At 40.9% G+C, this 26,114-nt stretch overlaps 1 protein-coding gene across 8 annotated transcripts in view; it reads left to right on the forward strand.

The window, feature by feature from the left end:
* Positions 1-611: 611 nt before the first annotated feature.
* The window catches only part of LOC106604903 (polycomb protein SCMH1), a 55,335-nt gene continuing 29,832 nt past the window's right edge, over positions 612-26,114 (forward strand). For 2 of the 8 annotated variants that reach the window (XM_045718273.2, XM_045718278.2), the window contains exons 1-7: positions 612-693; positions 3,486-3,655; positions 6,428-6,494; positions 6,752-6,832; positions 8,394-8,464; positions 9,582-9,816; positions 10,431-10,519. In XM_045718273.2, coding sequence (XP_045574229.2) covers positions 6,470-6,494; positions 6,752-6,832; positions 8,394-8,464; positions 9,582-9,816; positions 10,431-10,519 — 501 coding nt within the window. In that variant the 5' untranslated portion in view covers positions 612-693; positions 3,486-3,655; positions 6,428-6,469. Of the gene's footprint in view, positions 694-811; positions 874-1,035; positions 1,285-3,410; positions 3,656-6,427; positions 6,495-6,751; positions 6,833-8,393; positions 8,465-9,379; positions 9,469-9,581; positions 9,817-10,430; positions 10,520-26,114 lie in introns of those variants that run through there. The other 6 variants (XM_045718274.2, XM_082975228.1, XM_045718276.2 and 3 more) reach the window with 6 other exon arrangements.

The following is a 26,114-nucleotide window of genomic DNA, read 5'->3' on the forward strand; positions in this document are numbered from 1 at the left end:
ATCATGGAGCTGATGGCCATACCGTTGGCCTTGCAGTGGGTGGAAGAAGTCAAGCCAGACAGAGTAGTTATTTGCTCTGATTCATGTGCAGTGTTAATAAGTCTCCAGTCCTTTAGGTCACGTAGTAGACAATATCTGTTTTATGAGGTGCTACAAACCCATGGCAGGATTAGACAGATACAATGTACTTGGGTCCCAGCCCATGTGGGGGTGGAGGGGAACGAGGTAGTTGATGTACTGGCTAAACAAGCACTTAGAAGTGGGAATGTTAATGTTGTAGTTTCAATGAGCAAGGCAGAGGAAAAAAGTATGATATGGACAGTGATGGTGCAGAGATGGCAGGAGCAGTGGAATAAAGATACTAAGGGCAGGCATTTATTTCAAGTACAGAGGAAAGTCGGGAGGGGACAGAAGAGAGGAGGCTATTTTTACAAGATTAAGGGTGGGACACAGCCAGTTGAATAAGTCCTTAAATGTGATAGGGAAGCATCCAACGGGAAAGTGTGTTATCTATTTTAAGAGCAACGGGGCTGGCAGGTAGGATTTAGTTTCTCCCTGTCTCTGGCCCACACTCCAGTACAGTAGGTGGCGGTAATGCACCATAACGTTGGATGCCAACCGCCGATACAAATTGAAAGAAGAAAAAACATGGCGGACAGCCACTAGCTCAATCCACAAATATTTCAAAGCAAGGTAAACAGACTCTAATATATTGTTTACACGCTATCCTCTTTTTAACAAACACATTTTTTAGCTGGTATTTATTGATGCAGGCCAACGATAGATAGCTAACATAAAGTCTTCCCGTTAGCATGCTGTGTTGACGGAGCTAGCTATCTGTTGTTCGAGCATGCCCATGTTATTAGCTTGGAGGTAGGTACCTCTTCTTATCCTCACTCTTAAATACATATATTTGCTGGCTGAATTTCTTGCTACCGTGATGATTTGCTTGGCTTTTGCCACTGTGGGGAGTCCCATGTGTTGGCTTTGTGTTTTGAATGGAACCATTTATCTTATCCTAACTAGGCTAATTTAAAAAGCGGTATTTTAGTCATATTAAACGGACAAATGATGGTAGCCAATTTTCCTTATAGATAATACAGCATTGACGTGGGTCATTATCAATAATAGTGGTAGTAGAAGCGAGCTGGTCTGACGCTATTTTATTTCTGGGAAGGAAAAAGGAAGGAGCTGGTCGACATCCCCTTGACGCAATGAAAAAGGCGCACTTCTATTGAGAGAACCAACTGAATACACGTTTGAAGACTGTTATGATCTTTTAAGGTTTTTTATTGCATATTATGATTATTGTTTTTTTGTCTCATTCTCCATTTCTATAGCCTAGTATTACATATTTGAAACCGTTATAGCCTAGTATTGCATCTTTTAAATCGTTATTTATGACCACTTGTCAGTCCAATGTAAACTTAGCTAATGGTAGCTAGCATGCACACTTACAGTAACCGAGTTTATGCTTAATTTAGAAGTCTATTTGATTGCCTGCTGAAATGATGTAGCTAGCTACTTTGCTAGCTTGATACACTTACTGATGCAGTGCTGCTGGTGTGTATGAATAGTCAGCAATCTGTTATTCTAAACCAGTTAAGGAGAAAAAACAGAAAGGCTGCAAGGTTACTTTGTTGTTGATATATCTTGAAATGGTTGGTGTGTTTAGTGTGGCTACTTGGTAAATATGCATTAATTAGTCAATTTGCCTTTATCTGCTATTAATTTCAATGTCCTGGCTGCATGCATTTTATAAACAGAGGATTTGTGAGTAGCTATGACTGCTGTGTTTTGATGCTAAAGAAATCTAATCTACTTTGAGGACCAATATAATTTCAGCCACTTGTTTGTTTGTCTGACCTAATGACCTGTGTGTCGTAGCCAACTGGTAGTTAACCTAGGCTCAGGGTTAGGGGCCAAAGCCTCTCAAGTCAAGGATAGCCAGCCAGACATCCCCTGCCTGGTCACCGTTGTAAATAAGATTTTGTTCTTAACCTCTCTAGGGAAGGTGGGACGAAATACGTAACAGCCAGTGGAATCCTGTGGCGCGTTATTCAAATACCTTAGAAATGCTATTACTTCAATTTCTCAAACATATGACTATTTTACACCATTTTAAAGACAATACTCTTGTTAATCTAACCACACTGTCCGATTTCAAAAAGGCTTTACAACGAAAGCAAAACATTAGATTATGTCAGAGTACCCAGCCAGAAATAATCAGACACCCATTTTTCAAGCTAGCATATAATGTCACATAAACCCAAATCACAGCTAAATGCAGCACTAACCTTTGATGATCTTCATCAGATGACACTCCTAGGACATTATGTTATACAATACATGCATGTTTTGTTCAATCAAGTTCATATTTATATCAAAAAACAGCTTTTTACATTAGCATGTGACATTCAGAACTAGCATACGGTGAAACTTCCGGTGAATTTACTAAATTACTCACGATAAACGTTCACAAAAAGCATAACAATTATTTTAAGAATTATAGATACAGAACTCCTCTATGCACTCGCTATGTCCGATTTTTAAAATACCTTTTCGGTGAAAGCACATTTTGCAATATTCTAAGTAGATAGCCCGGCATCACAGGGCTAGCTATTTAGACACCCAAGACACTATCCGAAGTGTAAATAAGGGTCACGAGCATGGCGCATTTCGTGACAAAAGATGTCTAAATATTCCATTGCCGTACTTCGAAGCATGTCAACCGCTGTTTAAAATCAATTTTTATGCAATTTTTCTCGTAAAAAAGCGATAATATTCCGACCGGGAATCTGTGTTTTAGTACAAAGAGAGAGAAAATAAAAACATGGGGTCTCCTCGTGCACACGCCTCAGTCTCATTGTCCTCTGATAGACCACTTACCAAAGGCGCTAATGTTTTTCAGCCAGGGGCTGCCTCGACATCATTCAGCTTTTTCCCCGGGTTCTGAGAGCCTATGGGAGCCGTAGGAAGTGTCACGTTACAGCAAAGATCCTAAGTTTTCAATAAAAAGAGTCAAGAAGCCCAAGGAATGGTCAGAGAGGGCACTTCCTGTACAGAATCTTCTCAGGTTTTTGCCTGCCATATGAGTTCTGTTATACTCACAGACACCATTCAAACAGTTTTATGCATATTCTATGCATATTCTAGTTTCTGGGCAGTAGTAATAACCAGATTAAATCGGGTACGTTTTTTATCCGGCCGTGTAAATACTGCCCCCTAGCCCTAACAGGTTAACTGACTTGCCTAGTTAAATAAAGGTTAAATAAAATAAAAATCATTCAAGGTGTACTGTGTCATAAAAAACACTGACTTTAGATTATTTTTAAGATCCAAAACAGATGGTGACCACTTGAAATGAATACCCTATATTGGCTATAATGTTACCCATTCTGTTTTTCCAGTCTGGGTCCTCTTGTTTTGTCAATACCCCAACAGGGGTGAGTTTTCTAATTCTCCCAGAGCTGCTGTGTCAACAGTGATCCCTGAGTGTGTTTGGGTGGGTGACTGAGGTCTGCTGACAGCTGGGGCCACCTCTTTGTTGTACCCTGTCATCTGCCTCCAACGCCAACCCCCTGCCTGGCCGACAGAAGGGGAGAGCGTTAAGCGCGAATCTGTGGGGAAGTCAACCTGAGCATCCACAAATGAAGTTAGTCATTTCCAAATGAAACACGGTCTATATGTTGGAGTTCATGCTTTTTGAAACGTATAAGTAAGAAATTGTATGAATTTTGACCATTACAGGAGGCCAAGTGACAAAGATATTTCAGTCAATTGTATTTCATGGCTTTTCAAAAGGGCTCGGGGGGGGGCATGGCCTAAGGTTGGAAGGTATCCAGAGTTTTATACTGTCAGTGTTTCCCTTATATGCATTCAGCAGCGAGTCAAAACTGCTGCTAAATCGTGGCCGCCACTGCAAAAAAAATTACGTTTATTACATGCATGAGCTGAAATAAAAGATCCCAGAAATGTTCCATATGCACAAAAAGCTTATTTCTCTAAAATGTTATATATTGTTTATATCCCTGTTAGTCAGAATTTCTCCTTTGCCAAGATAATCCATCCATCCACCTGACAGGTGTGGCATATCAAGAAGCTTGCAGTACGTCCAACTGGCCTCAACCACAGGCCACATGTATTGTGTCGTGTGGGTGAGCGGTTTGCTGATGTCAACGTTGTGAACAGAGTGCCCCATGGTAGTGGTGGGGTTATGGTATGGGCAGACATAAGCTACGGACAACAAACACAATTGCATTTTATCAATGGCAATTTTAATACACAGAGACACTGATGAGATTGAGGGCCATCGTTGTGCCATTCATCCGTCACCATCCTCTCATGTTTCAGCATAATGCCTGGCCCCAGGTCGCAAGGATTTGTACACAATCCCTGGAAGCTGAAAATGTCCCAGTTCTTCCATGGCCTGCATACTCACAGGACATGTCATCCATTGAGCATGTTTGGGATGCTCTGCAACGTGTATGACAGTGTGTTCCAGTTCCCTGCCAATATCCAGAAACTTTGCACAGCCATTGAAGAGGAGTGTGACAACATTGCACAGGCCACAATCAACAGCTTTATCAACTCTATGTGAAGGCGATGTGTCGCGCTGCACACAAGATACTGACAGGTTCTGACCCACGCCACTACTTCTTTTTTTTTAAAGTATCTGTGACCAACGGATGCATATCTGTATTCCCCGTTATGTGAAATTCATAATTGGGGCCCAATGAATTTATTTAAATTGACTGATTTGCTTAGGAACTGTAACTCAGTAAAATCTTTGAAATGGTTGCATGTTGCGTTTTATATTTTTGTAGCTTATGCCTTCCCATACCATTACAACACCACCACCTTGTGGCACTCTGTTCACAACATTGACATCTGCAAACCGCTCGCCCACACAACGCCATACACGCTTGTCTGCCATCTGCCCGGTACAGTTGAATCTGGGATTCATCCATAAAGAGCACACTTCTCTGTTGTGCCAGTGGCCATCGGAGGTGAGCATTTGCCTTCTGAAGTCGGTTACGACGCCGAACTGCAGTCAGGTCAAGACCCTGGTGAGGACAACAAGCATGCAGACGAGCTTCCCTGAGACGGTTTCTGACAGTTTGTGCAGAAATTCTTTGGTTGTGCAAACCCACAGTTTCACCAGCTGTCCAGGTGGCTAGTTTCAGACGATTCCACAGGTGAAGAAGTCGTGGGCTAGCGTGGTTACACGTGGTCTGTGATTTGTGAGGCCAGTTGGACGTACTGCCAAATTCTCTAAAACAAGTTTGGAGGCAGCTTATGGTAGAGAAATTAACATTACATTATCTGGCAACAGCTCTGGTGGACATTCCTGCAGTCAGCATTCCAATTGCACACTCCCTCAACTTGAGACATCTGTGGCATTGTGTTGTGTGACAAAACTGCACATTTTGGAATGGCCTTCTATTGCCCCCAGCACAAGGTGCACCTGTGTAATGATCATACTGTTTAATCAGCTTCTTGATATGCCACCCCTGTCAGGTGGATGGATTACTTTAGCAAAGTAGAATTGCTCACTAACAGGGAAGTAAAACTTGTGGACAGAATTTGAGAGAAAAGCTTTTTGTGCGTATGGGTAATTTCTGGGATCTTTTATTTCAGCTCATCTTTTATTTCAACACGTTACATGTTGCATTTATATTTTTGTTCAGTATACATGTCATTTCTCAAAATCTATATCTATCTTACATATTGTTTTATGTCCTCCGGGTTTGAGAAGAAAGATAAGTTCAACAGTGAGCCTGTCAGTTTGCCTTAGTTCTCACACAGCATCCACCCTAGCTGACGCGATGCTATTTTCGAGATTTTTTTAGCACATTTCTTCTCTGGCCTTTTGTTGATTTAGTTACCCTAATCTTGGTCATCCTACAGGAGTAAAAACTCCAATAACCTTTTAATGGATTATGATAGAGACGTGGTTTGGACCATTGGCTTTCTTAGGGGAGTATCTACACAAGTAACATACCCATTGGTCAAAAGATTAACCTTTTATTGGACACCATAGACTCTAACATCCATAACCGTCATTTTTGCTTCATTTCTCCAACATGCCAATATTTAGAAGTCAGTTATTTCGGGGTTATACACTTCCCCTAAGGGAAGTACTATAGACATACACATCAAAACTTTCATTTCTATTTTGTTTGTCCATTCTGTTAGAAATTAAATTTAGATTTTTGCGTGCAAATGTAATGTCCATAATACTGGAATCACCCTTAAAAGGCTAACCAGGCTAGCACTAGTATAGGCTACACCAGACTGGCTTCTTGAACACAATAATGTACAAGAAAGGTCCAAATCGGACCTAAATTCTGACCTAACATGAAGAGAGAGGTATCAAATGGTTTGTGTTTACTTCAATGTTTTTTTCCCTCTCGTTTCCCTTTAGAGTGGACTATTGTGTCTTGAACTTAGTCAGTATTACTGGAGCATGAAGAAGCCAGTGCCACAAAAAGGTAATGTCATGTTAAGAAATGGAATGCAATTGTCCATTTGAAAAGCATAATCTACATCTTCTAAGGATGCTGCTCAAGAAGGGTCCTCTATTAAGCCTGTGTGTATAGACGTCTCAGATGCTGATGTGATACTTTGGCCTCACACATCTCATTGACTGTTTATTCTAGTTATGAATAGATAGTTTCATTGAATGGTGTCGGCTAGCCTTTGAGGTTAACTGTGTCTCTGAAATGTTGTGCCCTGCTCTCTCCTCTAGCTATTGAGTGGAAAGATGGCAGGCGGATCAAGCATGCCCGAAGTGGTCGTCCCTCCCGGGTCCCATCGCAGTACCAAGGAGGTACATTACCACACACACCAACTTTCTCAGATGAATCACTGCTGAATGAAAACAACATTCTGAATCAAACACATTCATATTCAGTTATAACCAGGGGTTGGAACCAAAATTATTTTCCAATTGTTTCGTTCTGAACAGCACCACCATTTTTTTCGTTTCCATTCCACTGTTCCGACCAGCAAAATAAAGTTCTGAACTGGTTCGAATCCCCCAAAAATACTGCTTTGTATTGTTATTTTCTGTTCCTTTTTTAACCTGTTAAATCTTTTTATTTTTTTTACATTTAGCTCATTAAATTAATGCGACTGAAATTTTGCGGGGTGGGGAGAGAGCAAGAGAGGGTTGAGGAGGAGGCTTGAAGCGCTGGGCATCTTATGACATGCATTATCTGGGTCCCCAGAATTATACCTAGGAGGAGCGGCTTCTATAGAGGAACTTTGAATGTCCTTTGACCTATATAGCTAAAAAGCTTGAGCTAGATGGTTAACAAGCTTGTGTGCGCAAAGCGGCACCAGAATTAAAAACATGTCTTACCTTTTTGTAGTTAATAAATCTAACGCGAAACGTGATAACTAGGCCTATAGTATCCTTATCTAGCATTGGAAAAAGTTAATCTGTTCTTCTCTTGCTAATTAAAAATCTCTCTCTAATGTCAGTACAGTAGCCTATGCTTCGGAGGGGCAGGTAGGCTACTCACACACACACGGGCAAAGATTTTCAGCTTGCAAGCAGATACTGGAATATGTTTTTGAGTGACTGAGTGAGGGCTTTGCTTAGATTGTTTTGAAATATTGGTTCTGTTCCGGAACAGTACGGATCACTTTCTAACCCGTTTCTGTTCCTTGAATGTCATTGTTTTTGGTTCTGTTCCCTGAATCAGTTCCAACTCCTGGTTATAACACTGTTCTAAAGGCATCAGCATGCTTCAGTTCGGGCTGGCGGCTAGCCGAAGTCAGCTAGGTGAACCGAGCAAGTGTGCTAAGCATTTTACCTTAAAATACCTTTGCTTGAAAAATGAGAAGAAAGCGGCTGTTTGTACTGTTTGTCCATTTTGAGACACCGTAGCCAGTATACACTTCCTCAAAAAAAGTTAACTCAAGAAATCTGTAATTAATTTCAAAGTTTTTGCAGAGGCGATCTTAGTCACGCAATTTTACATCTAACTAAGATATTTGGTTCAGTATTTCTCAATGAAAAAGTGTGCATGAAAATGAGTCGTCTCTCGTTGAATGACAGCAAAGACTACTGAAGAATCCCTACTGTTCACCAACGAAGGGGCGTAGACTTTGGCTACCGACTTCGGCTTGCCTCAAGAAAAAAATGTGCCCCCGAACAAACCGAGAACAAAAAAACCTTACTGAAGTTCAAAACGAACAAACACATCCCAAAATGTTGTCATAATATATGCACGAACTCTTCCGAAACGGTTTCGGCTGGGAAGGATGGGGACACCTTAACACTAGCCCATACCATAACACTGAACCCCAAAACCCCACCCATTCACACAAAAACAGAACGGTAGACAACATAAAGCAGCCATTGTGCTTTTTCTGTCCCACAGGGCACTTCAGTTGGGACAAATACCTGAAGGAAACAGGTGCTAGTGCTGCACCTGCCCACTGCTTCAGACAGGTAAGCCCCCCCCCCTAATCAGACTACAGTATATCCTCCTCACCAAAATCTCATGTCAGGGCATGCTACTACCCTATGTGAAACTTCTGCCCCTGAAATTATTTTAAGCCATTCCAAACCAGGGCATTTACAGAGTTTGTAAGAATTATGACCAACAAGCAATATGAGATATAAGTTAACCCTGGCAGCCAAAGTCTCACCAGTGACAATGAGCAGCATCTATATGTAGCTCAGGAAGACCAACGTCTTAACCAATGTTCCCTCTAAGCTGCTTGACCCACAAATAACTAATTTATCAGCAATGGGGGAGTGATTGTTTCCTACAAGAGCAAAAAAACGGTATATTTCTAGTCTTTGAAAAGTGGGTCAGTGTTGTATTTTGAGACAGGCTTGAATATGCAAAGAAGCTAATGGGTGGCCTGCGTTTTTGTCTGGTTCTCTGTATGGTAATAATAATTAATTAATGTTATTTTGTAAAGTGGTTTCTTCCATCATGCAACACAATGTTCAGTCACCTATTTGGTGTTTAGGCTACAAACCATTTATTATTTGGTGACTTGAGCTTTTGGACGGGTACAAAATCTGTCCTCCTGGTCTGAAGGACAAGTTGCTAAAAGGTTAATGTCAAGTCCTGCACAATGTTTCATGACTGTAGGATATATATATATATATATATATATATAAAGAAATAAATCAATAGCTATTTCCATGTTGCTCCATTGGTTTTGTTTGTAGGCCTTTTTGATAGGTCTATATTATGCCCTAATAGCCTGCTTGGCCACTGACTAAAACTGTAATTAAAGCGGGTACAGCCAGTGTTCACAGTAAACGTGTGCAAGTTGCACAGAATGCTCACAACATTCACATTTCCACTCACAAGACCTGAAATTTGCTAAGTGGCGGGATTTTTTTTAGGGAACCATTAGGCTAAGAAGAAATTCCCTCTTGGGTCGAGGGGTGACACTGATTTCAAGTTGCGTGCAGGGCTACCTCATCACCACAGCGTGAGTTCAACTCACCTTCGATACTTAGTCTTGCTTGATGCTGTCTTCCTATCTCAGCATGTTGAATCTGTCCAGCATCATTGCATGCCTCTGACATTCCCCTACCTCTCCAGGGTGCAACTCCTCCAGTGAATGAGTTCAAGGCGGGCATGAAGCTGGAGGCGCAGGACCCTCGGAATACAACGTCAACCTGCATTGCTACAGTGGTGGGCCTAACGGGATCGCGTCTGCGTCTGCGCCTTGATGGCTCCGACAATAAGAACGACTTCTGGCGCCTGGTGGACTCGTCTGAAATCCAGCCTATCGGCAACTGCGAGAAGAACACGGGCATGCTGCAGCCGCCATTGGGTGAGGAGGAGAGAAAAACACATTTTCACACAGTCTCACATATACACACACACACACACACACACACACACACAGTCAGACACTCGATACTACATACCCATTATGGATATGATGCACCCTATTTTTTTAAATCTTGGATCTTTAAATTGTGTGCTATCGCACAGTGCTACTTATCTTCCTCAGTTAGGTTTACACCAGACTGATATATACTGGGGTCTATTTATTAGTGCACACTGTAGCAAAATGTTTTGCAATGGAAAATATTTTTGTAAATAAACGAGAGTTTCTTATTGGACAAATTAATGTAAGTCCCTCCCTGTTTTGGTCCATTTGCATCCATTTGGTTTCTAGGCTGTATTTATTTTCCAGGCTGTATCACAAACGGCCGTGATTGAGAGTCCCATAGGGCGGCGCACAATTGGCCCAGCGTCGTCCGGGTTTGGCCGTTGTAGGCCGTCATTGTAAATAAGAATTTGTTCTTAACTGACATGCCTAGTTAAAAAGGTAAAAAAAAAAAAACTTAAAGTAAGTACACCTTTGCATAATAGTGTGAAGGGTCTCGTCTACTGTGTATGGATGATAGTTTTTTGACAGAGTCTGTATTTCTCCCACAGGCTTCCGTCTGAACGCATCCTCCTGGCCCATGTTCCTTCTAAAAACACTCAATGGAGCCGAAATGGCCCCAGCACGCATCTTTCACAAGGTACCTGTCACAAAGCAGCACACGCTCTCCATATTGACCTGTTTATAAGGCATACCTGTACACATATACACACTCCCTTTCCCAGCATATACACCTATGTAGCTAAACTTTCCATTGATGGCCATTTGTATTTATGGCTGCAGATAACCTGATTAAAGTTAACGGTAGAATTAACACAATAACTGGCTTATGGAAGCACTTCTCTAAGTGAGAGGTATATTATATATTTCTTGTATGGCTCCCAGGGCGAACCCCCCACCAAAACAAATCACCATTCGGCACTAACAAATTTTTATTCAGACATTTGGAACAACACAAATAAATAATCATACCTTTTAAAACGATATAAATCTAAAAATATATACAAAAATAAGACTCATAAATATCAAAAAGAAGGAACAAAGACAAATGGAAACAAATGTGTGTTGATTTGGCACTCGAGCATCAATACATTACCCATCCCCCAACACTGTCAACCAAGAGTCAAGACTTAACCAGTTCACCTTGTGGTTTAATTGGTAGCATTTCGTAGTGTGACTGATTTGACTAATTACATTATTACTGTACAAAGTTAGAGGTGTGCTGTTTGATAGATTCCCCCGCTCCCCCTACCTCGGGCTTCCAGTGGGGAGACCTGAGGTCAACCTACCCCCGCCTCTCTCCCCATCTCATACTTCTGAGTGGGAGACCTTCCCAGGCAGTAGCCTGCCTAGCTAACAAACTAGAATCAGGGCGCCCACTCCGACAAGGTTAATTGACCCACAGTCCCACACGGTGACATGTATTCTTGGCTATCGTGCCATGGCTGTGTCAGAGTCGATTGTAAGTTAAACTTGTGTATTCCTTTATGGGTAGTGTGATGCCCAAGATACATTTTACTTGCTGGCATTAGCGGCCGTTCGAATCTGTTTCTTTTTCCTTCTTTGTATTTTTGTCGGAATTAAACAGGATATAATGATGACTGCAGGACATATTTCATGTAGTCATCATTATATCCTGTTTAATTCCGACAAAAATACAAAGAAGGAAAAAGAAACAGATTCGAACGGCCGCTAATGCCAGCAAGTAAAATGTATCTTGGGCATCACACTACCCATAAAGGACTACACAAGTTTAACTTACAATCGACTCTGACACAGCCATGGCATGATAGCCAAGAATACATGTCACCGTGTGGGACTGTGGGTCAATTAACCTTGTCGGACATTAAGAACTGGTCTTGCGATTTTATATATATATATAATACAGTGGCAAGAAAAAGTATGTGAACCCTATGGAATTAAAATTTTAACAGATCTTCATCTAAGTCACAACAATATAGACAAACACATTGTGCTTATACTAATACAAATTATTGTATTTTTGTTGTTTATGTTGAATACATAATTTAACCTCTAGGGGAGGTGGGACGAAATCGTCCCACACTATTCAACAGCCAGTGAAAAATCAGAGCGCCAAATTTAAAACCACAAAATGTCATAATTCAAAGTTCTCAAACATAGGACTATTTTACACCATTTTATAGATACACTTCTCCTGAATCGAACCACGTTGTCCGATTTCCAAAAGGCTTTACAGCGAAAGCAAAACATTAGATTATGTTAGTGTAACCGATGTGAAATGGCTAGTTAGTTAGCGGTGGTGCGCGCTAATAGCGTTTCAATCAGTGACGTCACTCGCTCTGAGACCTAAAGTGGTTGTTCCCCTTGCGTTGCAAGGGCCGCGGCTTTTGTGGCGCGATGGGTAACGATGCTTCGTGGGTGTCAGTTGTTGATGTGTGCAAGGGTCCCTGGTTCGAGCCCAGGTTGGGGCGAAGAGAGGGATGGAACCTACACTGTTACATTAGGAGAGTACATAGACACAAATAATCACACAAGCATATATGTCACATAAACCCAAACCACAGCTAAATGCAGCACTAACCTTTGATGATCTTCATCAGATGACACTCCTAGGACATTGTGTTATACAATATATGCATGTTTTGTTCAATCAAGTTCATATTTATTTCAAAAACCAGCTTTTTACATTAGCATGTGATGTTCAGAACTAGCATACCCACCCAAAACTTCCGGTGAATTTACTAAATTACTCATAATAAACGTTGACAAAATACATAACAATTATTTTAAGAATTATACATACAGAACTCCTTTATGCAATCGCTATGTCCGATTTTTAAAATAGCTTTTCGGCGAAAGCACATTTTGCAATATTCTGAGTACATGGCTCGGCCATCACGGCTAGCTATTTTGACATCCGCCAACTTCGGGGTCACCTAAACTCAGAATTACTATTAGAAAAATTGGATTACCTTTGCTGTTCTTCGTCAGAATGCACTCCCAGGACTTCTACATCAACAACAAATGTAGTTTTGGTTCCAAATAATCCATAGTTATATCCAAATACCTCCGTTTTGTTCGTGCGTTCAGGTCACTATCCAAGTGACCTGAACGTACGAACAAAACGGAGGTATTTGTGACAAAAAAATTCTAAATATTCCATTACCGTACTTAGAAGCATGTCAAACGCTGTTTAAAATCAATTTTTATGCTATTTTTCTTGTAAAATAGCGATAATATTCCAACCGTGCCACGTTGTATTCATTCAAAGAGTGAAAGAAAAAAATTGAGAAGTCTCGTGAACGCGCATCTCCAGTCTCCAGTCTCACTGTCCCCAGGCTGACCACTTACAAACTCTGCTCCTATACTTTGCCCAGAGACAGCAGACACCCCATTCCACTTTCTGGTGGCTTTAGAGAGCCAATGGAAGCCTTAGAAAGTGTCACGTTACATGTAGATAGAGATGCAACAGAAGGACAACAAATTGTCAGACAGGGCACTTCCTGTATGGAATCTTCTCAGGTTTTGGCCTGCCATATGAGTTCTGTTATACTCACAGACACTATTCAAACAGTTTTAGAAACGTTATAGTGTTTTCTATCCAAATCTACTAATTATATGCATATTCTAGTTTCTGGGCAGGAGCAGGAGTAGTAACCAGATTAAATCGGGTATGTTTTTTATCCGGCCGTGAAAATGCTGCCCCCTATCCCAAAGAAGTTAAACATTCACAGTGTAGGTTTTAAAAAGTACGTGAACCCCTAGGCTAATGACTTCTCCAAAAGTTAATTGGAGTCAGGAGTCAACGAACCTGGAGTCGAATCAATGAGACGAGATTGGAGATTTTGGTTAGAGCTGCCCTGACCCATAAAAACACTCACAAAATTTGAGTTTGTTATTCATAAGAAGCATTGCCTGATGTGAACCGTGCCTCGAACAAAAGAGATGTCAGAAGACCTAAGATTAAGAATTGTTGCCTTGCATAAAGCTGGAAAGGGTTACAAAAGTATCTCTAAAAGTCAGTCCACGGTAAGACAAATGGTCTATAATTTGAGAAATTTCAGCACTGTTGCTACTCTCTCTAGGAGTGGCCGTCCTGCAAAGATGACTGCAAGACCACAGCGCAGAATGCTCAATGAGGTTAAGAAGAATACAAGTGTCAGCTAAAGACTTACAGAAATCTCTGGAAGATGCTATCATCTCTGTTGACGAGTCTACAATACGTAAAACACTAAACAAGAATGGTGTTCATTGGAGGACACCATGGAAGAAGCCATTGCTGCCCCAAAAAAATAAACATCTGAAGTTCGCAAAAGAGCACCTGGATGTTCCACAGTGGTACTGGCAAAATATTCTGTGGACAGATGAAACTAAAGTTGTTGTTTGGAAGGAACACACAACACTGTGTGTGGAGGAAAAAAGGCACAGCACACCAACATCAAAACCTCATCCCAACTGTAAACAATGGTGGAGGGAGGAGCATGATGGTTTGGGGCTGCTTTGCTGCCTCAGGGCCTGGACAGCTTGCTATCATCGATGGAAAAATGAATTCCCAAGTTTATCAAGACATTTTACAGGATAATGTAAGGCTATCTGTCCACCAATTGAAGCGCAACAGGACAACAACCCAAAGACAGAAGTAAATCAACAACAGAATGGCTTGAACAGAAGAAAATATGCCTTCTGCAGGTCAGTCTGACCTCAACCAGATTGAGATGCTGTGGCATAACCTCGAGAGCGGTTCACACCAGACAACCCAAGAAGATTGCTAAACTGAAACAGTTTTGTAAAGAGGAATGGTCCAAAATTCCTCCTGACCGTGCAGGTCTGATCCACAACTACAGAAAACATTTGGTTGAGGTTATTGCTGCCAAAGGAGGGTCAACCTGTTATTACATCCAAGGGTTCACATACTTTTTCCAACCTGCACTGTGAGTGTTTACACAGTGTGTTCAATAAAGACATGAACAATTATAATTGTTTGTGTGTTATTAGTTTAAGCAGACTGTGTTTGTCTATTGTTGTGACCTAGATGAAGATCAGATACCAATGTATGCAGAAATCCAGGTAATTATAAAGGGTTCACATACAATTGTATCCATTAAACTGAGCAGGCTGGGCTGACATGCTTATAGCCTTGCTAGGACTTTCTAAATGTGAGCATGCATTTATAAGATTGTGCTGTTATTATTTCTATTATCTATTATTGCAACTTTTTTTTTCTGACTGTTTTCCCTGTGTTATTTGGTTAGTTCTCTTAAAAAGCACCCTCATAGATATTTATGTTATCATGGGACTACCCTCATTTCCCTCTGGCCAACGCCAAGGGTGTGCATTAGGGTGCAAAGGTGCGTCATGAGTCAGGGAGATGGTCCGATGGTCTTAGTGACAACAGACCTAGATATGGGGGGAGGTTTTAGTGGATGGAATATTAGGACAATTGAAAGTTTACAAAGTTGCAGCTACGGTATGCTTAACAATGCAAATATTATGGTACAGCTATATTGACACTTAATCATCATGGTGCTTTTTAATGGTAAGTTTACAAACATTGGTTGTGGTAAGTATAATTGAAACTTGGGTATCATTATGGTAAGTGGGGAAATGAGTATAGCCAGTTATAATTGTAATGGCTTAGCAGACCATAAAAAATATATGTTTTTACATGGCTAAAAGAGAAAGAAACTCATTCTACAAATATAGATGAGGTTGGGTGGAAAATATGCTATTGGACCAAAAACAGATCTGTCTAATTCATCTATATGGGGCAAATAATGATGATCCAAACTTCTTTGAAAATGTATACAATAATCTATTCAGCTCACAAGCAACAAATTCATCTATTATTATGGTGGGAGGTTATAATACGGTTTTAAGTACCTCAATGGATCGTACAGGAAATCACTCTACAAACTATCCTCCTCAAGCACTTAAGGAGATCTGAACTAGTGGTTATATGTAGGCTGGAAAACCCCGACCTAGTGAGATATACATGAAGGAGGCTTAATCAAGCTAGCCGTCTTGATTACTTCCTAGTAAAAGTTTTTTTTAAAGTGTTAATAGGAGAACGAATGCAATCGAACCTCCATCTAATTGGCCTCCTTATAACTACAGAATTTCCACGTGGACAGGGATATTGGACATTTTATCAAAGCCTATTTGATCATTTGTTCTTAACTAAGACAAAATAATTCATAATTGACTTTTTTTGCACAAAATAGGTACGGCAGTTCCCTTACTGTATGGGACACTTTTACATGTACCTTTAGAGGCCATTCAATACAATACTCATCATTAAAACAAAAGCAGTTTAGGTCAAAAGAGACTAATAAAGGAAATAGAGAAAGTAACAGCACAGGCATATGGTTATGGACACTGTACTATAGAGGCACAAAAGGAAAAACCAAAAGAAATGGAGGTAGTTATTCAAGAACGATCAAGTGCAATATATTACAAAAATATAGCGAATTGGATGGAAAATTGTGAGAGAAAAAAGATTGAATCTTCAACATAGAAATGCTACCAATAAGAATTTAAATAAACTCGTTACAAATGGAGTCATCCATGATTCACCAAATTATATTTTGAAAGAGGAAGCGAAATATGTTAAGCAAATGTTTTATTTTCAGTCTCCTCCATTTCCACTGAATGATGTTAACTGTAAGGATTTCTTTAATAATAATAATAATAATGTAAAATTAGCAAATTTACAGAAAGACCTGTGTGAAGGCCAACTTACAGAAGAGGAACTTTTTGAGACAAAATCTTTTCAGTCAGGAAAAACACCAGGGCTTGATGGTATACCAGTAGAGGTATATCAGACCTTTTTTGATGTCCTCAAAGATCCATTATTAGCATGTTTTAATTACTCCTATACAAATGGTAGACTTTCAGGTACTCGCCAAGAAGGTCTGATTTCATTACTACTAAAACAGGACCAAGGTGGTAAGTATAAAGATCCAGTCCATTTAAAAAACTGGAGGCCTCTTACACTTCAATGTTGTGATGCGAAAATCCTGGTGAAATGCATAGCACATAGAATAAAAAACTCGATCAGACAGGTATTTTTACATGGACAATATATTAGAGATAATATACAACAATTACTTGAAACAATTGAACATTATGAAACATCAAAGATACCAGGCCTGGTCTTCAGAGCAGTTTTTGAAAAGGTGTTTGATAAAGTACGACTAGAATTTATAAATAAATGCCTGGATTACTTTCATTTTGGTGAATCTCTTATATAATGGGTTAAAGTTATGTACAGCAACCCCAGATGTAAAATAGTAGATAATGGTTACTTCTCAGAAAGTATTGAGCTTTTAAGAGGAGTCAAACAAGGCTGTCCGTTGTCTCCATATATATTATGGCCATTGAAATGCTAGCTACTAAAATTAGATCCAACAACATCATCAAGGGGATAGAAATCCAGGGGATAAAAACAAGTGTCAATGTTTGCCGATGACTCTAGTTTTTTCTTAAGTCCGCAATCTGGATCCCTACACAGTCTCATTGAAGATCTTGATCACTTTTCTATCCTCACTGTAATAAAAACTAATGACAAGTGTTGGATATATTACGTTTTGGATCGTTAAAAAAATTGTTTACACTACCTTGTAGTTTACCAATAAAATAGATCTACTTGGTATTCACATCTCAAAAAATATAAATTAACTTACCACAATCAATTTCAATAGAATGTTAGCAAAAATAGATAAGATTCCGCAACCTAGTTGCCTAGTTAAATAAAGGTTAAATAAAATAAAATATGGAGAGGTAAATACTTGGTTCTATCGTAGTTTACTTACTTACTTACTAATGGCACTGCCTACTCCAGACGACTCGTTTTTTAAATCATATGAAGAAAAACATTTATTTTATTTGGAATGCTAAGCCAGACAAAATTAAACGTGCCAGTTGAAGTCAGAAGTTTACATACACCTTAGCCAAATACATTTATACTCAGTTTTTCACAATTCCTGACATTTTAATCTAAGTAAAAATTCCCTGTCTTAGGTCAGTTAGGATCACCACTTTATTTTAAGAATATGAAATGTCAGAATAATAGTAGAGAATTATTTACTTCAGCTTTTAATTATTTCATCACATTCCCAGTGGGTCAGAAGTTTACATACACTCAATTAGTATTTGGTAGCATTGCCTTTAAATTGTTTAACTTGTGTCAGATGTTTCGGGTAGCCTTCCACAAGCTTCCCACAATAAGTTGGGTGAATTTTGGCCCATTCCTCCTGACAGAGCTGGTGTAACTGAGTCAGGTTTGTAGCCCTCCTTGCTCTCACATGCTTTTTCAGTTCTGCCCACACATTTTCTAGGATTGAGGTCAGGCCTTTGTGATGTCCTCTCCAATACCTTGACTTTGTTGTCCTTAAGCCATTTTTCCACAACTTTGGAAGTATACTTGGGGTCATTGTCCATTTGGTAGACCCATTTGCGACCAAGCTTTAACTTCCTGACTGATGTTTTGAGATGTTGCTTCAATATATCCACATAATTTTCCTTCTCATGATACTTACTTACTAAGTAAGTATCATTAGTTATTTTGTGAAGTGCACCAGTCTCTCCTGCAGCAAAGCATCCCCACAACATTGTCATGACGTTGGCCTGTGGGTAAGGGTTATGACCCCCCCATAAATACCTTTCTCCCCTCTCTCTCTTGACTCTACTGAAGGACTCTTGAATAGCCTTTGTTAAACATAGAGAGTCTGGGAACATCAAACGGTGGGGGGAAAATGCGTTGGTACTTAATGAATATGATGTCAGTTCGGTTGTCATCTGAGACATTATGACTGTTGACAGGACGACAAACTGTATCTGGGAAAGTCTACACATTCTAGTTATCAGATTCACATGGAATTGTTGTGCAATTTAAATGTTTAAATATAAAACTATTTGTGAAAAGATGAAATTTAATTTTAGCTTCCAAATGAGAGAATTGGGTTTTCATAAGGTTAGAGCTCTGCTCAATCAGTGGCCCGCCCCTGTGAAGAGACATGGGTTATAAACTATGAAACACACCCTTCTCTCCCTCTACTATATAAGCCCTTAACGATAATGTAACCCCCTGTTCCGCGTACGCGAGGCCTGCAGCCTCTGCGTTAAAAGGGCAAATAACTTTCTGTTCCGGGTACATTAGGGCGACGGTCTGATGTCAGAAGGATTCAGATAATAACTACAGAATTAAGCCAACCTCAGCGTGAGCTTTGGTTGCGAATTGTATGAACTTTGAACTCTTATTCACTACAGAAGTGATACCTCCTAGCCGTTGAGTTAGCAGCAGCCGCTGTAAACGTGGGCTAGGAAAGGACGGACGACGTATCCAGTCTAACACACAACGACGATACTACAACGTATACCATTTACCACCAGAGACATTCTTCCGAGGACAGCAAGATCTCTGTTGGACAACACGGCCAGCATCTACGACCAACCTACCGAAGCGCAGCTCAGAGTAAATATTTATTGCATTTCCCTTTTCCAAATGGGCGGTAATTTAGAATGCATAAGATACTGTATTTACGATAGCATAGCGTCTCCCTTTGCTCCTCAGTCTTCCCGCTCTTTCACTCAAACCCAACCCCCTTTCCTTTGTGTAACCAGCCGTCATGTCAGTCCATCCACCAGGGACGTTTTCTGTATGACATAATTTGCATTCTGTGTATATGTAATTCTGTGTGATTAGTTAGGTATTTAGTAAATAAATAATTAAATACAAGTTTGTATTGCTGATTCAACTTGTTAGCCAGGGTTCGTGAAGATAACCAAGAATTTACAACTTTCAGATGAGACTGAAATAAGGTGTGGATTAATATTGACTGCTATTGATGTAAAATAAGACTAGGTCTTTAATAGTTTTTCGGAAGATAACAGCTCTATAAACACACTTTCGTAAATGATGTCAATTAGCCTATCAGAAGCTTCTAAAGCCATGACATCATTTTCTGGTATTTTCCAAGCTGTTTAAAGGCACAGTCAACTTAGTGTATGTAAACTTCTGACCCACTGGAAAATTGTTGGAAAAATTACTTGTGTCATGCACAAAGTAGATGTCATGTTAACAGACTTGCCGTAACTATAGTTTATGCCTGTTATGGCTTGAATCCCATTAGAGGGATTGATATGACGACAGCCAGTGAAAGTGCACGGCGGCAAATTAAAAACAACCACAAATCTCATACTTAAAATTTCTCAAACATACAAGTATTATACACCATTTTAAAGATAAGATTCTCCTTAATCTAACCACAGTGTCCGATTTCAAAAAGGCTTTACGGCGAAAGCAAAACAGTAGATTGTTAGGACAAACTTCACAAGAAAATCCACACAGCCATTTTCCAAGCAAGGACATGCGTCACAAAAACCAAAAGTTCAGCTAAAATATTCACTAACCTTTGATGATCTTCATCAGATGACACTCCTAGGACATCATGTTATACAATACATGTATGTTTTGCTCGATAAAGTTCATATTTATATCCAAAAACAACATTTTACATTGGCGTGTGATGTTCAGAAAATGTATTCCAACCAAAACTTTCGGTGAATATGCACATCAATTTACAAAAATACTCATCATAAACGTTGATCAAATTTAAAACAGTTATTGAAAGAATTATAGATACACTACTCCTTGACGCAACCGCTTTGTCAGATTTCAAAATAACTTTACGGAGAAAGCACATTGTTCAATATTCTGAGTACATAGCTCAGCCATCAAAGCAAGCTTTCCAGCTACCCGCCAAGTTCTGGCATCAACAAAACTCTGAATTAGTATTACAAATATTCTCTTACCTTTGCTGATCTTCGTCAGAATGCACTCCGAGGACTCCTACTTCCACAAGAAATGTTCGTTTTGTTCGAAATACTCCATCTTTATGTCCAAATACCTCCGTTTTGTTCGCGCGTACAGATCACTATCCAAAAGGCATAATGCATGTGCGTAAAATAAGAGACAAAAAGTCAAATAGTTCCTTTACCGTTCGTAGAAACATGTCAAACGATATTTACAATCACTCCTTAGGGTCTTTTTAAATTGAAACGTTGATAATTCCTGAGGATGGCTCACCTCTCACAGTTCTGGGTGACTTTAACCTCCCCACGTCTACCTTTGACTCATTCCTCTCTGCCTCCTTCTTTCCACTCCTCTCCTCTTTTGACCTCACCCTCTCACCTTCCCCCCCTACTCACAAGGCAGGTAATACGCTTGACCTCATCTTTACTAGATGCTGTTCTTCCACTAATCTCATTGCAACTCCCCTCCAAATCTCCGACCACTACCTTGTATCCTTTTCCCTCTTGCTCTCATCCAACACTTCTCACTCTGCCCCTACTCGGATGGTATTGCGCCGTCCCAACCTTCGCTCTCTCTCTCCCGCTACTCTCTCCTCTTCCATCCTATCATCTCTTCCCTCTGCTCAAACCTTCTCCAACCTATCTCCTGATTCTGCCTCCTCAACCCTCCTCTCCTCCCTTTCTGCATCCTTTGATTTTCTCTGTCCCCTATCCTCCAGGCCGGCTCGGTCCTCCCCTCCTGCTCCGTGGCTCGACGACTCACTACGAGTTCACAGAACAGGGCTCCGGGCAGCCGAGCGGAAATGGAGGAAAACTCGCCTCCCTGCGGACCTGGCATCCTTTCACTCACTCCTCTCTACATTCTCCTCTTCTGTCTCTGCTGCTAAAGCCACTTTCTACCACACTAAATTCCAAGCATCTGCCTCTAACCCTAGGAAGCTCTTTGCTACCTTCTCCTCCCTCCTGAATCCTCCTCCCCCTCCCCCCCCTCCTCCCTCTCTGCGGATGACTTCGTCAACCATTTTGAAAAGAAGGTTGACGATATCCGATCCTCGTTTGCTAAGTCAAACGACACCGCTGGTCCTGCTCACACTGCCCTACCCTGTGCTTTGACCTCTTTCTCCCCTCTCTCTCCAGATGAAATCTCGCGTCTTGTGACGGCCGGCTGCCCAACAACCTGCCCACTTGACCCTATCCCCTCCTCTCTTCTCCAGACCATTTCCGGAGACCTTCTCCCCTTCCTCACCTCGCTCATCAACTCATCCTTGACCGCTGGCTACGTCCCTTCCGTCTTCAAGAGAGCGAGAGTTGCACCCCTTCTGAAAAAACCTACACTTGATCCCTCCGATGTCAACAACTACAGACCAGTATCCCTTCTTTCTTTTCTCTCCAAAACTCTTGAACGTGCCGTCCTTGGCCAGCTCTCCTGCTATCTCTCTCAGAATGACCTTCTTGATCCTAATCAGTCAGGTTTCAAGACTGGGCATTCAACTGAGACTGCTCTTCTCTGTGTCACGGAGGCTCTCCGCACTGCTAAAGCTAACTCTCTCTCCTCTGCTCTCATACTTCTAGACCTATCTGCTGCCTTTGATACTGTGAACCATCAGATCCTCCTCTCCACCCTCTCCGAGTTGGGCATCTCCGGCGCGGCCCACGCTTGGATTGCGTCCTACCTGACAGGTCGCTCCTACCAGGTGGCGTGGCGAGAATCTGTCTCCACACCATGCGCTCTCACCACTGGTGTCCCCCAGGGCTCTGTTCTAGGCCCTCTCCTATTCTCGCTATACACCAAGTCACTTGGCTCTGTCATATCCTCACATGGTCTCTCCTATCATTGCTATGCAGACGACACACAATTAATCTTCTCCTTTCCCCCTTCTGATAACCAGGCGGCGAATCGCATCTCTGCATGTCTGTCAGACATATCAGTGTGGATGACGGATCACCAGCTCAAGCTGAACCTCGGCAAGACGGAGCTGCTCTTCCTCCCGGGGAAGGACTGCCCGTTCCATGATCTCGCCATCATGGTTGACAACTCCCTTGTGTCCTCCTCCCAGAGTGCTAAGAACCTTGGCGTGATCCTGGACAACACCCTGTCGTTCTCCACTAACATCAAGGCGGTGACCCGATCCTGTAGGTTCATGCTCCACAACATTCGCAGAGTACGACCCTGCCTCACACAGGAAGCGGCGCAGGTCCTAATCCAGGCACTTGTCATCTCCCGTCTGGATTACTGCAACTCGCTGTTGGCTGGGCTCCCTGCCTGTGCCATTAAACCCCTACAACTCATCCAGAACGCTGCAGCCCGTCTGGTGTTCAACCTTCCCAAGTTCTCTCACGTCACCCCGCTCCTCCGCTCTCTCCACTGGCTTCCAGTTGAAGCTCGCATCCGCTACAAGACCATGGTGATTGCCTACGGAGCTGTGAAGGGAACGGCACCTCCATACCTTCAGGCTCTGATCAGGCCCTACACCCAAACAAGGGCACTGCGTTCATCCACCACTGGCCTGCTGGCCCCCCTACCTCTGAGGAAGCACAGTTCCCGCTCAGCCCAGTCAAAACTGTTCGCTGCTCTGGCACCCCAATGGTGGAACAAGCTCCCTCACGACGCCAGGACAGCGGAGTCAATCACCACCTTCCGGAGACACCTGAAACCCCACCTCTTTAAGGAATACCTAGGATAGGATAAAGTAATCCTTCTAACCCCCCCCCCCCCCCCCCCCTTAAAATATTTAGATGCACTATTGTAAAGTGGTTGTTCCACTGGATATCATAAGGTGAATGCACCATTTTGTAAGTCGCTCTGGATAAGAGCGTCTGCTAAATGACTTAAATGTAAATGTAAATAATATTTCAACAGGACAATAGCGTATTCATTCCAGGAGAAAAAGAATGAGCGGCGCTCCAAACGTGAACACGCAGTAAACAACTCCCTGCTCCCAGGCAGTCCACTGATAAACTGAGCTGCTGTTCTTTGCCCAGTAAGAGGAGATGCATGAAAGACGTTTCTAAAGGCTGTTGACAGCCAATGGAAGCCTTAGGAAGTGCAAAATGACCCCACAGACAATGTAGTTTGAATAGACATCTAAGAAGAACTACAAATCACTTCCTGGTTGGATTTGTTTCTCAGATTTTTGCCTGCCATATGAGTTCTGTTATACTCACAGACATCATTCAAACAGTTTTAGAAACTTCATAGTGTTTTCTATTCAAATCTACTAATAATATGCATATCTTAGTTTCTGGGAGTGAGTAGGAGGCAATTTACTCTGGGCACGTCAGTCATCCAAGCGACTCAATACTGCCACCATCCATAAGAAGTTAACAAGACATTTGTGGAGTGGTTGAAAAACAAGTTTTAATGACTCCAACCTAAGTGTATGTAAACTTCTGACTTCAACTGTATATAATGCATATGAGTTTGGGGGCTAAAATGATTAAATATTAAAGCTTTAAACCTCTCACTAAAAGCTTCACTCATACATAAATGATACTTGTATCCAAAATGGTTCTCCAGTAGATTTTTAAGGCAGGCTCATCCTTTGTTCAAAAATGGCCTTTTTGTCTTTATACAGATTACAACTTCTCATTTCCGTGTAATTGAAAATTATATTTTGTTTAAAGCATCACCCTTTCTTAAACAAGCCATACAATTTCAGTTTTATCCTCCAGAAAAGATATAACAAATGTTAAGGTTAAATTCAAATATACTGATTAATAAATTAAATATTCTTTATGGATTCTTTTTTTTAAATAGTTTTATTTATTAATGATATTATGAATAGAAACGGAGGAGTTATGTCACATATGCAGCTATCGAAAATATATGGGAATCTGCTCAATCAAAATGTACAATCAACTGATTGCAGCATTACCACAAAAATGGAGGAGGCAAGTGGAAAAGGGAGAAGGTAGGAAACCCTTTCTGACTACCATTTATTAAAGATACAAATTGGCTGAAAGGAACTGGAATAAATAGAAAAATATAACAGTTTCATTTGAGGACAAAAATGTTGACAGCTGCGCCATACAGGTTGCAAAATTAATGGGAAGAGATTTTTGATGAACCGATTCCATGTCACATGTTTATGAACTGGTACAAAAAAACAACACCTGATTGAACACTTCGTTTTTCAATTTAAATTATTATATCAAATTCTTTCCACCAAGAGAATACTATATATATGGGGCATACAACAATCTCAGCTCTGTAGATTTTGCTTCGAAGAGACAGAATCAATAGAGGCAATACCAGAATAAATGATCTATATATCTAGTTTCTGGTCACAGGTTCAGGAATGGTTAAAAACAAAATCACAATATGCACTTTAAATTAACCTTACAAATAGCAGTGTTGGGTGATTTGGAAAGCCAATCATCTCTTAAATAATTATGAATAGATCCACCATTGAGCACAAAAACATCACTTGTTACAGAATATTTTACATAGAAATAACATCTGTCAGACAAACCATGCATATAATAATACTCGTTGGAAAGGTTTTCATCTTTAGCTCACAATCTGTGGATACTATACGATTAAAAAGGAAAACAATTATGTGAAACAGCACAATTGAAAAATATATGGCACACAAACGAGGGTGGTCTATGGTGATAGGTGGGATGGGCTGAGAGGCTCTTTAATCCCAACCCTCAGCCACTATGTTTGGCAATGTTGTTATGTGACTGCTTTATGTTAAAGTACCATGTATGCAAAATGTGTATGTAAAATGTATATGAATATGTACAATGTATGTATATGTAGCAGAAAAGCTATAAAAATATACTGCCCAAAAAAATAAAGGGAACACTTAAACAACACATCCTAGATCTGAATGAAAGAAATAATCTTATTAACTACTTTTTTCTTTACATAGTTGAATGTGCTGACAACAAAATCACACAAAAATAATCAATGAAAATCCAATTTATCAACACATGGAGGTCTGGATTTGGAGTCACACTCAAAATTAAAGTGGAAAACCACATTACAGGCTGATCCAACTTTGTTGTAATGTCCTTAAAACAAGTCAAAATGAGGCTCAGTAGTGTGTGTGGCCTCCACGTGCCTGTATGACCTCCCTACAACGCCTGGGCATGCTCCTGATGAGGTGGCGGATGGTCTCCTGATGGATCTCCTCCCAGACCTGGACTAAAGCATCCGCCAACTCCTGGACAGTCTGTGGTGCAACATGGCGTTGGTGGATGGAGCGAGACATGATGTCCCAGATGTGCTCAATTGGATTCAGGTCAGGGGAACGGGCGGAGCATCAATGCCTTCCTCTTGCAGGAACTGCTGACACACTCCAGCCACAAGAGGTCTAGCATTGTCTTGTATTAGGAGGAACACAGGGCCAACCGCACCAGCATATGGTCCCCCAAAGAAATGCTACCCCACACCATGACTGACCCACCGCCAAACCGGTCATGCTGGAGGATGT

Source organism: Salmo salar, chromosome 05 (assembly GCF_965601325.2).
Source record: "Salmo salar chromosome 05, fSalSal1, whole genome shotgun sequence".
Classification (NCBI taxonomy): domain Eukaryota; kingdom Metazoa; phylum Chordata; class Actinopteri; order Salmoniformes; family Salmonidae; genus Salmo; species Salmo salar.